Source organism: Urocampus carinirostris, chromosome 3 (assembly GCF_059441175.1).
Source record: "Urocampus carinirostris isolate Australia breed hairy pipefish chromosome 3, RoL_Ucar_1.0, whole genome shotgun sequence".
Lineage (NCBI taxonomy): Eukaryota > Metazoa > Chordata > Actinopteri > Syngnathiformes > Syngnathidae > Urocampus > Urocampus carinirostris.
In genome coordinates, this window is record NC_142351.1 from 41,556,545 (window position 1) to 41,572,318 (window position 15,774).

Consider the following 15,774-nt stretch of genomic DNA (forward strand, 5'->3'; position numbering starts at 1 on the left):
TGTGTAACAATGTACACAGAACGAAATGTCGATTACACCTGACCCGTTGTAGCGAGTCGATGCAGCCGCAGCCAACAGAGGGGGCCGCCAACCACTTTTTAAGTCTTAGGAATGACTCGGCCGAGGCGCGAACCACCGACCTCCCAGTCTCAAAGCGGGCGCCTTACCATCTAGGCTACTGTATGTAGTAATTCGTTATTTAGCTTACATGCAGAATATAATCCGATTTGAAACTAAATGTTGCTAGTAAACTAAAATAGTAAAGGCATATAAATACGTATTATAATCTTCATTTTCCAATTACTTGTGCATGTATATAAACACAAAGATAATAGTTTATTGATACACTCACATTTAAATATTTTTTACTCATTGTGTGACAAAATATCTAGCCACCCTTTTGTTTCGGAAATAATATCTACTGTAGTTTGCCAGAAGTTATTTCAAATGTCCACTGGGTACATTTTGTACCCTTCTATCATCCCCAAAGTTACTCTTGCGGGCTCGTGGACACACACAAAACAAACACACGCTTTCCTGTTCTCTCTGATGGTGAAAAACGGAAAGAATGGAGAATCGGCAGCGAGTAAAGGTGGAAGAAAGATTATAGGAGCAATAAAACTGGCTGAGCTGAGTTAAAAGAAAGACACAGTGCACCACCGTGACACGGTGACATTTCTAGTTAAGGTTGCATAACCAGTCTCCCCTTGCCACTCTAATCCTACTTGTATAAGCACACTTTCATTGAAGTTATATAAGCTCTCTCTCACTCATCTCTTCCTTCTCGCTTGCCCTTATTTTTGTACTCACAGTAAAATACTGACCCACACACTCGCACAAATATATCTTCATTTTACCCTACCATATTGCTAGCTTGTGTAATGCCCATTATTTGATTTTCTTTTTATTCTTCCTAGTTAAACAGGAACTGCTTTTAACCACACTTACATATCCGTATGCATATCCACAGCAACAGTGTTGTTTTCTCTATCTGCTGTTCTATCTAACGCTCATCAGAAAACTAACAAACTAACAAGTTGCGTTTTTGGATTTTAAACCAGGCAGTGGTCATCAGTGTTGTACGTGTTACTGAAAAAAATGATTAATGAAAATTTTTAGTTTTTCAATTTAAAAATAAATCTAGCTACCTCCCAGAGGTGGCACCGCCCAAGAGAACAGGTGCATGCTACACCTAAACAGGGCACAATAAAATGTGTATTCGTGCAAAGTTTTCCTATCTATTATGGGCCAAAAAATAAGAAAGTGTTTCCCAGTGGTAAATTGTAATGGGAAGAACTTCCTGTATCTTAAAATGTAAACTAAGTATTACTGTTGTTTTTTATTCCACAAATACATGGGGGGAGATTAGTCTTGGAAATATTTACAGATGTATTGTTTAGATCTACAAATATATCTGTGATTTACTCAACTCAAATCATATGTCTTGAAAAATGCACACCCAAGATTAAAAATCGTATATGTAAATCGCACATATATACATGATTCACACCTTGTTTCCTCTTAATGGTACCGGATGAATTGAAAAATTGGCTTTGAAAGTCCTTAAAAAGCGCTTGAATTTGGTTATGGCAACCGTGACATTGTGCAAGACACCTTGCAGAGAAACACTTAGCTGAGACACTCCCTATCCATTTTGGCTTCAGACTACTCAAAGATGTACATCTCTATTTCTAGGTCCTGCCCAAGATGTTACTTTATTTTCTACAGGTATCGTTTATTCCAAAATAATTTTTGAAATGAAAGGACTGCCCAGAGGACTTCAGGACGTGAATAACAGTGTTCGATAAAGCAGTTTGTTTAGCCAATTGTATTTCAAGTTGGTGACGGTAATGCACAGAAGTCTTAAATCCATTATTCTACTGAATTATGTTAGCATTCATTTTTTCACTATACAGTGAACTTTTAACTAGTTTTAACTTTAAACTTTCTATACTAAGGAATTTTAATGTCAAACACCTTAGAATCTTAAAAAAAAAAACACAACTAAATGTAATTTTAAAATATTGTCTTTTCAGTGCGACACCACAAAAGATGAACATTTTTTTCGGGGTGTCAAAAAATATCCGGGCATAGCTGTAAGTTAGATTTCGTATTGTGTGCCCCTTTTTCCGAGTACAGGGCATTACTGTAGTGCTTCTTTCCGCCTCTACCGGTGTGTGGCGCTGTGTCACCCAGCATCCACCTGGAACAAAGAAAATCCGCTTCCTCTTCCTAGTTTGTGTGTAAAAATTCTATACTGTCTATACTATCTCCAGTGCACAAAGAAGTTTGACATTTTTATTGTTGAATATCTCGTACATCCATTCAATATGGTTGGTGTAAAGAATAGGCGAGCCGTTTCTTTTGAAATGAAAGTGGAATAAGAAAGCTTGATGTGGTTGAGAAAATGGTCAGAATGCTTTTTTTCGGTCACATTTTACCACGGAGGAGGGCCCCCTAAGGTTCATCCCCCAAATGTTTATTGAGAATATTCTTTGATAAAAGGTTTGGTTTTTAGTACAAAACAATCCAGGTTACTTATCCAAGCCTTAAACATACTTATATAAACCTTAAAAATACAAAATATAGCACTGAAGCAACTTATGAACACATTCAACTTACGAACGCTCGTACAGTTGGACAGCGTCTGTACCGTGTGACCGTGCACAAGAGAAAAAAAGCATCTTGAAGGGAACCAGCTCTTGTAGGCAGCATTGGCTCAGGAGGTAAAGCGCTCGTATTAGGATCTAGAAGTCACAAGTTTGGTTCCCGCTTCCTCTGAGTTATATGTCGTATGTATAAGTGTCCTTGTGCAAGACACTGAATCCCTAATGCCGCCAATAGCAGGTAGTTGCCTTGAATGGCTGACGCTGCTATCGGTTAGTGTGTAAAGCGCTTTGGGAGGTCTTTATTGACTTGAAAAGCACTAAATAAATGCAGACCATTTACATTTACATCTTTTTCGGTGTTTGGTGGGCTCATGTCATTCACTTCTAAGAGCCGGATCATAAAGTCGGTTAGTTTGCGAACAGGACATCAGTAAAGGCCATCACTGAAGGCACTGCATACTGAGTATCTTCATAGACCATATCTGAGATATTTTTGCCCACAATTGACTTGTCCTTAATAAAAATTAAAATGTTCATATTTGGGTTTTGTGTACACGTTATAGTTTACATTTAGTGCAAGAAATGGAACAAATTAAAAAAAAAAACTACGACTGTACGAATACACCGGAATTGCAATAGTTGCAATTTTTCTGAGTAAACAGATTTTCTGTCATCGCTGACACTTTCCTCGGCCATTTCCTGTATAGAAGTAATTCGCCCGAAGCGGACCCAGGACGATCCAATCAGCAGAGACTCCTCCGCCCGCCATGATATAGAACGCAAGCAAAGTGGCATGTATGCCAACGACGATTTCAATCGTCCGGATGAAGTAGGACGAGTGCTGGTCAATTTGAACCATCCGGCCGCGGACAAGGACATTTTCCTCTCCCCTCAGCTGGCGCGAGCAGTAAAACCTCACCAGGTATCAGTGAATGCCCACTGTGGCTTTTTTTCTCTTAGTTTAAGCAGGATATATACAGTTGCTTAAAATCCTTGAAAATGCTTAAATTTCATTGTTGTGTTTGAATTTTGGGTGACGCGCTTGTAAATGTTTGAAACTGTTGCCATGTTTCACATCAAGTGTTCTGTTCACTTTGCCATTGCATTTCTTCTTCTTTCGTGAATAATGGTAGCTGGTATTAGTTTGTATGGCGGTGTCCTATGAAGCGTCATTGCCCTCTACTGGGCAGGTGCATGCTACACTTAAACAGAGCATAATCAAATGTGTATTACTGCAATGATTATGTATCAATCTTGGACAGTTATGAAATATTTATTAGTCCAAAGATTACAAATCAATTCTGGATATATATTATGGGCAATGCAAAAAATGATGGAACTATTTCTCAGTGGTAATTTGTAATTGGAAGGAATTCCTGCAACTGAAAATGTAAGCTACATATTAGCCTGATTTTACCCAACACCTCTATGGGGAAAGATTTGTCTCAAAAATATGTACATGCTTATTGTTCAGACCCACTATTATATTTGCAATTTATTTAGGATCTAAAAATAGTATGTCTTGATAAATGCAGAAGCCAGATTAAAAATCTCAAATAGAATCGCAGATCTATTTGTGGATTGGCAAAATAGATTATTTACTCCTTCTTAATTCGTACTCGAAAAATTAAAAAAAATGGCTTTGAAAGCTATATAAAGTTTATGAATTTGGCCACGAATAAGGTCTACGAACTCCGTAAGAGTTAACTTTGGGTTTTTGTCCTTCATCCCAGATTGGTGGAATTCGTTTCCTGTACGACAACCTGGTGGAATCGATGGAGCGTTTCGATAGCAGCAGTGGCTTCGGCTGCATCCTGGCCCACAGCATGGGACTGGGCAAAACGCTGCAGGTCATCTCCTTTATTGACGTTCTCTTCAGATACACCAAGGCCCACACTGTGCTCGCCATCGTACCTGTAAGCATGTATTGAATCAATAAAATCTTGAAATTATGTACAACAGGACCCAATTTGGGGGTTATATTAACATTGAAATTGATCCAAGCGAAATGATGAACCTTGGGGGGATGTTTTCGAATAAAACTCGTTTTTTCTTTAAGTTATCTCAAACTAGATCATCCGTGTGTGCGTGTGCGTTTTTGTGTGTTTTTTTATTTTATTTTATTTTATTCTGTCTCAAAGTTGGGTGGTTTTTAACATAAGGCCAATAGTTTATTCTAATTTTAACACGGACTTATGCATTTGATTGATGTCGGAAAAAAATATACAGTTCTATATGTCAGTACAAAAAGATCAAATTAATAGTGATGTATGTATTTCCTTAGTGCAGTGGTCAGCACATTGGATTAAAACGTGAAAGGTCCTCGATTCGAGACCGGGTGGAATCATACAGTGCATCCGGAAAGTATTCACAGCGCTTCACTTTTTCCACATTTTGTTATGTTACAGCCTCATTCCAAATTGTATTAATTTAATCTCTTATCTCAAAATTCTAAACAAAATACTTCATTATGACAATGTGAAAACGTTTTTTTTTTTAATTTTTTTGAATTTATTAAAAATAGAAAACTAAGAGAACACATTTACACAAGTATTCACAGCTGTTGCCATGAAGCTCAAAATTGAGCTCAGGTGCATCTTTTTTCCACTGATCACCCTTGAGATCTTTCTACAGCTTAATTGGAGTCCACCTCCAGTAAATTCAGTTGATTGGACATGATATGGAAAGGCACACACCTGTCTATATAAGGTCCCACAGTTAAGTGTGCATGTCAGAGCACAGACACCAAGCATGAAGTCAAAAGAACTGTCTGTAGACCTGCGAGACAGGATTGTCTTGAGGCACAAATCTGGGGAAGGATACCGAAAAATTTCTGCTGCTTTGAAGGTCCCAATGAGCACAGTGGCCTCCATTATTCGTAAATAGAAGACATTTGGAACCACCAGGACTCTTTCTATAGCTGGCCGGCCTTCTAAATTGAACGATCGGGGAAGAAGGGCCTTAGTCAGGGAAGTGACCAAGAACTCGAAGGTCACTCTGTCAGAGCTCCAGCGTTCCTCTGCGGAGAGAGGAGAGCCTTCCAGAAGGACAACCATCTCAGCAGCAATCCACCAATCAGGCCTGTATGGTAGAGTGGCCAGACGAAAGCCACTCCTTAGTAAAAGGAACATTGAAGCCCGTCTGGAATTTTCCAAAAAGCACCTGAATGAATCTCAGACCATGAGAAACAAAATTCTTTGGTCTGATGAGACAAAGATTGAACTCTTTGGTGTGAATGCCAGGCGCGTGTTTGGAGGAAACCAGGCATCGCTCATCACCAGGCCAATACCATCCCTACAGTGAAGCATGGTGGTGGCAGCATCATGCTGTGGGGATGTTTTTCAGCAGCAGGAACTGGCAGACTAGTCAGGATAGAGGTAAAAATGAATGTAGCAATGTATAGAGATATCCTGGATGAAAAACTGCTCCAGAGCGCTCTTGACCTCAGGCTGGGGCGAAGGTTCATTTTTCAGCAGGACCATGACCCAAAGCACACAGCCAAGATCTCAAAAGATTGGCTTCAGAACCACTCCCTGAATGTCCTGGAGTGGCCCAGCCAGAGTCCAGACTTGAATCCGATCGAACATCTGTGGAGAGATCTGAAAATGGCTGTGCACAAACGTCTTCCATCCAACCTGATTGAGCTTGAGACTTATTGCAAAGAAGAATGGGCAAAACTGCCTAAAGATAGGTGTGCTAAACTTGTGGGATCATATTCAAAAAGACTTGAGGCTGTATTTGCTGCCAAAGGTGGATCAACAATTTATTAAGCAAAGGCTGTGAATACTTATGTAAATGTGATTTCTTAGTTTTCTATTTTTAATAAATTAAAAAAAAAGTAAAAAAACAAACTTTTTCACATTGTCATAATGGAGTATTTTGTGTAGAATTTTGAGATAAGAGATTAAATTAATACAATTTGGAATGAGGCTGTAACATAACAAAATGTGGAAAAAGTGAAGCGCTGTGAATACTTTCCGGATGCACTGTATATTGGCCTTAAGAGGGATAGGCGCCGCCAGGCTTTACTATCCCAAGACACACCACAGGAAATGGTGCCCTTATGACCCTAGTGGTTAGGCGACCACCCAACCAATTTATACGTATATGTATATATTTGAATATTTATGTTCATTGAAAGCTAAAAGACTGGAGCTGATTACAAAATACTGTTGGTAGGATTGTTTGGATTGACATGCTAATTTTGTTCATTTTGGTTTTTGTTATGTATCTGATAAGTTTAAAGTTTAATATGCACACAAAATAAGGAAAGAAGAATGAAGAACTTGCTGGGAGAACAGGGGAACAAGTCCAAAGTCCAGAAAATTAATTCCAACCTGTTCTAAAGCCCTCCTCTGAGCCCTTTTTTTTAAACAAAAGCAGGTCCACCCAAAAAGGGGTGAAAATCATCAACAGCAACATCTAAACGTGAATCTAGACTTAAACAGTGCATAATAGTCAAAACAACGAACAGTGAGGTATTTAGTAAAAATGACCAAATTTTTGAATGAATGAAAACTTATTTCAAACAAGAAAATAAAAACAGGACAAAAACAATGTCAACAACAGAATAATGTCACATAACATGTTCGAAAAGGGGTAGTCAGAAGCAGATGCAAATGGCATCCAATGCAATCTCCTTTACTGTTGACCATTACTAAAAACAGAATAGACCTGTCAGTATCCTTTTATAAGATTGTAATTATTCTTTATCAATAAATGTTTGAAATGAAAGTGAAAACATTGTGAGCTTTTTAGAGCTTTTTTGGAGGAATTATTTTAAATAAAGTTATTTCAAACAAAATGAACAAAATTGTTGTTGTTTTAATGGATGTCCTCTAATGGTTTTCCCTCAGGTAAACACGTTGCAAAACTGGCTGGCAGAGTTTAATATGTGGGTCCCAAGCGCCGAGGCCTTGCCATCAGGAAGCGACTACAGCCTGGTGAAGCCTCGCAATTTCAAGGTTCACATCCTCAACGACGAACACAAGTGAGTCAAAATGTGAACGAAAAACATCGGTTCACCCTCTGTTTTTGTCTACTTATGTGGGCACACACACTGCCAGTGTTGGGCACGTTACTAAAAAATGTAGTTAGTTGCTGTTACCGCAAGGGTCATATGAGTGCTTGAAATTTTTTAAAATTTTTAAATTCAATTTTAACGTTGCGTTTTTAAGGATTGAAAGATGCTTTTATTTTAGATGAAGTGCTTGAAAATGCTTCATTGTTGCCATGTTTCTCAAATTACGGATTACAGTGGAACCTCGGTTTTCGAACGCCTCTCAAATTGGTTCTTGACCAAAAATTTCGAGAAATTCTTGCTTCGCTTTTCGTTCAAAAAATCGAACGCCGGTACGCTAGGGTGCGATGCTGAGCGGCGTATGGGTGTAGATCGTGTAGATTGCCCCCACCCCTCGTGAAGAACTCTTATGACGTGCGAGCGCACTTCTTTCCGCTTTCGCTTTTAATATCGGTGAACGGAGTGTTTCAGCCCCTAAGTATGCCTCCGAAGAAGGTTGGTGCAAGCAGCAAAGTTGCTACAGGTAAAAAAGAAGAGTAATGCGTACAACTATTGCGTTTAAGAAAGAAATACCGTAAATTCCGGATTATAAGCCGCTACTTTTTTCCCAAATGTTCAGCCCTGCGGTTTATTCAGTGAAGCGGCTAATTTATGGAATTTTTCTAACGGCCACCAGGGGCGCAGGTATTTAAAAGGCAAGATTAAAACCAGTTGAATATGTGCGCCAAGAAAGACTGCGATCTCTAAGTCTTAGCATATATTTTCTGTAAAGTTATGTTCCGATACTGAGGAAGATGCCATCAAGATGCCCTTGATGGCGATAGTTTTAAGATGGAAGTTCAAGACGATTTACCGTGAAATTCTCATTTACGGGGTGCTTTTTTTTCAAAGGTATGTTTGATACATTGCGAGCGTGATCCTACTAGAGTGTTGGTACCTTTCAAAGGCATGGTTTGGGATGAAAGTTATATTATTATTTTTGTTAAAGCTTTGAAAATTCTCTCGGTGTACCGTCTTTCTTCGTAAATATGTGTAACCATGTATAATATGTATTTGCAACTGTATATTTTTGTAATGTATTTATTTTAGAGATTTATTCTGTTATGTGTTCTACGGACTAATCAAAAATAAGGGGCGGAGAAAACGTGGCCTTATGGAAAATATGGTAAAGCTGAGTTATATCTGTCTGTTGTCGCAGCGGACAATAGTGGATATATATTTTTCCCACCCTTAACTTTGGAAATATACATTTTGTTTCCTTGGATTACTTTCAACGGGACCCCGACTTTAAAAGTCTGCATCATACCTTAATTACGGGTATCATTTGCTAATTGTGATGTCAACTGTGGTTCTGAATTTGTATACTATTTATGAAGTTACAATTGTGTAACTTTCAGTGTGGCTTGAGTCAAACTTGTGACTGTGTCTTAAGTTTGATTACGGGCGCCCGCGGCTTATACATCGGTGCGGCTTGTATAAGAACAAAAGCGCCAAATCACTCAAAAAGTGGTGGGTGCGGCTTATAGTCTGGTGCGCTCTATAGTCCGGAATTTACGGTAATGGCAAAATGAAGAAGGTGTGCTAGTCTGGAATTTACGGTAATAGCAAAAAGAAGAAGGTGTGCGAGTTTCCCTTCCTTCGAGGGAATAGAGCATGGCTTCTGCAGACCACCACAAAGGTAAGAAATCCTATTCATAATTATTTTCTTTATCCTCTATTACGACCTGATTTTTTTATTTTTACACGTTCATGTTAGCGTAATCTTTCGTACGGAAGATTAAGCTAACGCGAACGTACGACTAGCCTGGGTTAGCTTCATGTTTCCATTCGTGGTAAACATTCAGGGTTTTTGAACAGAATCAAACGATTTTATATTACTTTTAAAGGGAAAAACGATTTTCGGTGATCGAACAAATCGGTTTTCGAACAGGGTTCTGGAAGGGATTATGGTCGAGAACCGAGGTTCCACTGTACTTTGTATGGCATTGTCTTATGAAGCGTGAACACCACCTATGGGTCACACCCAAGAGAACAGGTGCATGCTACTACTAAACAGGACACTGTGAAATGTGAATCAGTGCAAAGATAATGTATGAATTATGAACATTTATTCTGGGCAAAAAAATGAAGGTAGTTTTACCCAGTGGTAAATTGTAATGGTAAGAATTTCCTGCAACTGAAAATGTAAGCCACATATTATTTCTCATATTTATCCAACACATACATTTGCTACACAACCAAATATGTGCATATCAACTAACCCAGATTTCAGAATTTATTTTATGGTTGGAAATACGGCTTAGATGTGTGTATATACGGTAGGAAGAATATCAGTAGGGAGAAAATACGTTTACTCGTACTGATACGGCACCACGGTAACTGTATTGAGGTTGTATCGTAAAGGGAGATATAACAATGTGCACCTATCCTGTTAGTTATATTCAATGTTCTGTTGATGGAGGATTTAGGATCGTGTGACATTTGGAAAGCAATGGCGGAACTGTCAAACAACAAAATACATACACATTATTGATCTTCTTTTTAAAACTAGCAGAGTAATGCACTATTTAGTGTCAACAGTTGATTTACTAAATGGTATTAATAACACATTACAGTACTTGTGGTAATGCATTACTCCCAACACTTCACACTGCTTCTTTTTGGGTTTTATGTATTTACATATTTAACTGCTGAAGGCTTGGCACTTACCTGATTCTACCGCTCTTGATACAGCGGTTTTTGTGCATGTAAATGTATCTTTTGTGCCATTTTCTTAACTCTGATAGGACCTGATAAGTGTATACTTCTTCCCAGTCCCTTATAGAAACATTGAACTGTTTGGAGTGATTGATGAATTTGATTATTTCAGTCACTTTTATGTAGAAGTAAAATCTCGTCACTTTGTATTATTACTCTTTGAGATTTACAGCAATTGTTTTCGTTCGCTCTACACAATAATGCACAATGTGTATTGGAACATTTTTCTTTTAATAAGAGTATTTTTAAGGTGAGTTATACATTCTATCTATTAATGGTAATGGTATGTGAAATCATTATCTTCTCTCAATGTGGTATTGTTATTGGTCTGAAAAACTGGTGTTGCTATTCTATGAAGAAAGGATCGTATATTCTGTTTAAAGCAACTATTTTTTTCTTTGGCTTTTAGAAACACTGCATCCAGGGCCAAAGTGGTGGAGAATTGGGCTCAGGATGGAGGTGTGCTACTAATGGGCTACGAGATGTATCGCCTCTTGTCCCTCAAGAAGAATTTTGTATCAGGGAGGAAGAAGAAGAGCAAGAAAACTGCTGGGCCTGTCGTCAACAACCTGGAAGAGGAAGACCGGCAGCAGAAATTGCTCATAGGTGGGTGACATATGAGCATCACATGACAAGTGTATTATCTAAAACTATAATCATGATTTTATATTTATGTATACATGAAAATATTTCTTTTGTTTTTAATTATATATATCATCACAAAAGCCAAAGTCTGTATTTGTGTTGCGTATCTCATTCAAAAGAAATCTTTGTCAGTCAGCCCACACTTGCAAAGGTGACATTCGGTTGTTGCGTCTTTCCCGCCCCGCCTACTCTGTGATTAGACGGCTTTGTAAAATGTGAGATTGACGAGCGTTTCGTTTTCCCCAAGTTGAACATTTTTTCAACTCTCACCGACCAGAAGACCAGAATAGGTTAAGCGCAGAAAACCTGGCCAGCGCCTCGTCGCACTGCTGGTGTTTTCAACGGAACATTAAGTAATTACAAAATTTGCTCAGGACAAGGGCGTTAATTGTAGCTCATAAGTTGTGCATTACAATAAACTCCTTTAAACCATTAAAGAAGAACCGGCATCCAGTCATAGCAGCAGTGGTACTTAAATTCAACACTGTTGTTTACCATTTCACAAATATGGGCATTATATACAATAACATTTAGATAGATAGATAGATAGATAGATAGATAGATAGATACTTTATTCATCCCCGCAGGGAAATTCACTTTTCCAGCAGCATCCCTGAGAACAGTACAATAATAAATCAAAAGGAATACAATATACAAATACCCAATGTGACGTGCCAATACCCACTGTAGCGTGTTGTATAGAGTATTTAAAACTCATTTGTGATTTAGTCTGTTTACCCGCCAATACAATACCTTGAGTAGAGTAGTGAAGCATCGGTATCTGAACAACACTAGTAATCTTTAGTCTGATTAGATGACAAATACATATATATATATTTATATATATATATATATATATATATATATATATATATATATATATATATATATATATATATATATATATATATATATATATATATTTGCATGAAATTCCTGTTTCGTTTACGATGCTTTGTAGTTATGACTAGTTTGCTGTGTTGTTGCCTTTTAGATTATTCAACAGTTAAAAAGGGCACACATTAATCATCCAAATGTTTGTGGAAAACGTTGCAATGACTTTAATCTAATCGGGAAATGATCTTCCTGTAGCTGTAGAGAGAGCCTTGTCCAGGCCGGGTCCTGACCTGGTGATTTGCGACGAGGGCCATCGCATCAAAAACTGCCACGCAAGCACTTCTCAGGCCCTAAAGAACATTCGAACCAAGCGACGCGTGGTTTTGACAGGATATCCACTTCAAAACAACCTGATGGAGTACTGGTGCATGGTGGACTTTGTTCGGCCTGACTTTCTCGGTAAATAAACCATTCAATTGCCATCCACTTTATCGTGGGCTCTAAAATAAAACTGCAATTTCCATATTTGGTTTGGTTTTGCATAACTGTTTACGTATGTTTCAGGCTCCCGGCAAGAATTCAGTAACATGTTTGAGCGTCCCATTCTGAACGGTCAGTGTGTGGACAGTACCCCACAGGACATCCAGTTGATGAGGTACAGGAGCCACGTTCTCCACAGCCTGCTGGAGGGTTTTGTCCAAAGGTGAGACCGATGCTCGGATACTCTCACAACAGACTTAATGAACAGAAAGCTTGCAAAATGGAAGACAAAGTGTTTTAAAATGTGTTACAAGTTTCACATCATTTTGTTTAATATTTGCATGTGTGCATATATTCTCACTTTTCAGACGAGGGCACGATGTGCTAAAGGACCAGCTGCCATCTAAAGAGGAGCATGTGATCCTGGTGCGTCTGTCTCCACTACAAAGGGCGCTCTACACAGAGTTTATGAATCGCTTCAGAGAGGCAGGAAACACCGGCTGGCTCAGCCTTAACCCGCTGAAAGCTTTCTGCGTGTGTTGCAAGGTGAGAAAAAGCAGAGTTTGTATATAAGGACGTATAAGGTCACATGTACTTACATCACAATTTATTTTCCTTGCTAACCTTTGTAAGAAATATTCTTTAAATCAGTTGTCGGCAACCACCCTGCTATGGGCCATGAAACATTTGGCACTGGGCCGTATAAAAAAGAAAAGAAAAAAAGCCCGATTTTGTGATTACACCTTATTTATTTATATCACGGTTTTTATTCTGTGTACAGACCTTGGGTTTCCTGAAAGGCTCTCTGAGATAAAAAGTATTATTATTATTGTTTCAATTATTATTTTTAGTCTATAAATACATTTATATTCCCGATCGCCGCACCGGGATTGTAGACGAGAAAGGGAAAAGGCATTTGATTTTATTTCATCATCACCCTATTTTTACCCACGGTGCCACATTGTACAAAGTTTTAATAGAGCATTATGGGAAATAGTTTAGCCAAAACAACATTGTACAACGTGGTACCGTGGATAAAAAATGGTGTGATGAGACAAAATATAATGTATCTTCCTGTCACCTAGATCTATCATAGTCTGGTGATTACACTGTGGATCCCGGCTCATCATTATTATTGTTAATATTACATATGTCATTGTCTTTTATTTTCTTTATTGTTTGGTTTGTGTAGCTTCCTTATTTGCTTTTTGTTTTTAAATTATTTTGTATGGAGAAATTATTTAACAATAATCAGGAAGCCTTGCAGAACTTGTAATGCATATTCATAATAGAATTTATAGCAATACGAAAGTGATAATATAGTCAGACATTAAACCGGTTTGTGGTTGCAGACCACTATCGTAAATCATTTTAAGTGAAGTTGTTTCACGTTGTTTTTGGTCAAATTCTTCAGATTTGGAACCATCCGGATGTGCTCTATGAGGCCCTACAAAAGGAAAACATGGCCAGTGAGCAAGACTTGGATCTTGACGACATGACCTCGGCTGTCCCTACCCAATGTCCAAGTGCAGCCAATCAGAAGCCAAAGCCATTGGAGAGTCCCAACCCATATGGGGGACTGAGCCTCAACCAGATGCAGGAAAAAGCCAATCAGGTTATCACATATGAATGGGTATGTATGAATGATTCTTAAGTGGGCATCAGAATTGATTTTGGTTCTCTTTTTCTTAGTGTCATTGCGAATTTTTAGCACATCCTAGTGGTAAAAAAACTCAATTCATTAAAAAAGATCGAATTGAATAATAGCTAAACGTGCACCAGCTATTGTATAAACAAACAATTATGTCCACTCCCTTTAGGTGAGGCTCACGTGGTGTAAAATAAATGCTAATTTCTTGACATACTAAAATAACCCTTTCCAACAGAATAACCAACTAAATTGAAAGCTAGCTGGGCAGCTGTCTCACTGTTTGCTTTGTGTTATTAGGAGTATGCAGGAGTATTTGTTTTGTGTGTGTGTGTGTGTGTGTGTGTGTGTGTGTGTGTGTGTGTGTGTGTGTGTGTGTGTGTGTGTGTGTGTGTGTGTGTGTGTGTGTGTGTGTGTGTGTGTGTGTGTGTGTGTGTGTGTGTGTCTTTTAGTGTTTCTGTTCTTTTTTTTTTCAATTTGAGTTTTCAACATGTCTCCACTTTTGGGTTATTGACATAAGGGCCTAAAAATTCATTGAATTATTTTAAAGACTTTTAAATCCAGTTTACAGTCATTATAAATATCTGAACTAAAAGATGAAATGCAAGCTAATACCTAATTAAACAATATTTTTGTTTTATAACTAATGAGCAGCAAAAGGTTTAGGAGCTGATAAGTGTATATTTCTTCCTACTCCATTAAAACACGTACAACTGTTTGGATTGACCGACTAAATCAATTATTTTGGTTCCCCTTATGTGGTATGAAAATTGCAGTTTGGGCACTTAGAGTCTTTGTAGTTTGTAATCTTTCGTGTGATTTTTAGCATTTGTTTTCAGTTGCACTACACAATAGAGTGACTGATAGTGGTCAAATATTACACTATCCCTTTAATTGGGCATCAGATTTAATATTTGTTCTTTGCATACCCTTTTAGCAATGCACTAAAGCCTCAACTTATTGAGAAATATATATATATATATATATTTGCCACAAAAAGAAAGTTGGGGACAGTAGCATTGCTCATTTATGACCCGATAACCATTTTTTGTAACACTTAAAATACTTAATAAACCTTATTCACCTTAGGGAGCAAAATGTTGTTATTGTTTAAGTTGCTAAGTTTTGTGTGACAGAAAAAATCTTCCTCTATACATTTCACTCAAATTGTAATAAGCTTTCACCAATGGACATGACAGATATATGTGTTTTCAGCTCATTGCTGCTTGCTCAGCTAATACGTACGTTAAACGTGACTCATTGAATGTGACCTTTGATAGGCAAAAGACATAATGTGCGAATACAAGCCTGGGATTCTCGAGAACTCTGCCAAAATGTTATTGCTGTTCCACCTGATTGAGGAGAGTGTTGTAAAGGGAGATAAGCTTCTGGTCTTCAGGTAAAAGACCGTTTATCATTTTTAACTGAAGTATAACATTCACTTTTTTATATCGTCCTTTTTTTATTACTTTTTATGCTACAGTCAGAGTTTGTCAACTCTGACAGTGATTGAGGATTTCCTGGCCAAGAGGCCCCTACCTCATTCTCCTCACACTTCCAACAAAGATGCAACCAGCCAGAAATGGGTCAGAAATCTCAACTATTACAGTGAGTGTTTTGTAATACGGCTTTTTTTGGAGGTATTTGCACTAATGAACTAAATATATGTACTAGAAGAGTTTTCAAATAAAGCCAGAGGAAAATTGAATGTTGGCTTTTAAAAGTCATTTTGGGTGATGTACTCAAATGATGCTCATTGAAAAGTTTAATGCATTGAA

General features: G+C 38.0%; 1 protein-coding gene across 1 annotated transcript in view; it reads left to right on the forward strand.

Annotated features, from left to right (window-relative positions):
* The window catches only part of LOC148369737 (helicase ARIP4-like), a 41,515-nt gene that overhangs the window by 18,531 nt on the left and 7,210 nt on the right, over window positions 1–15,774 (forward strand). Inside the window, exons 5-14 of the mRNA XM_088331899.1 lie at window positions 3,317–3,531; window positions 4,343–4,525; window positions 7,466–7,599; window positions 10,796–10,992; window positions 12,124–12,327; window positions 12,433–12,571; window positions 12,717–12,894; window positions 13,763–13,981; window positions 15,277–15,395; window positions 15,480–15,604. Of these exons, the coding sequence (XP_088188025.1) occupies window positions 3,317–3,531; window positions 4,343–4,525; window positions 7,466–7,599; window positions 10,796–10,992; window positions 12,124–12,327; window positions 12,433–12,571; window positions 12,717–12,894; window positions 13,763–13,981; window positions 15,277–15,395; window positions 15,480–15,604 (1,713 nt within the window). The remainder of the gene's footprint in view (window positions 1–3,316; window positions 3,532–4,342; window positions 4,526–7,465; window positions 7,600–10,795; window positions 10,993–12,123; window positions 12,328–12,432; window positions 12,572–12,716; window positions 12,895–13,762; window positions 13,982–15,276; window positions 15,396–15,479; window positions 15,605–15,774) is intronic.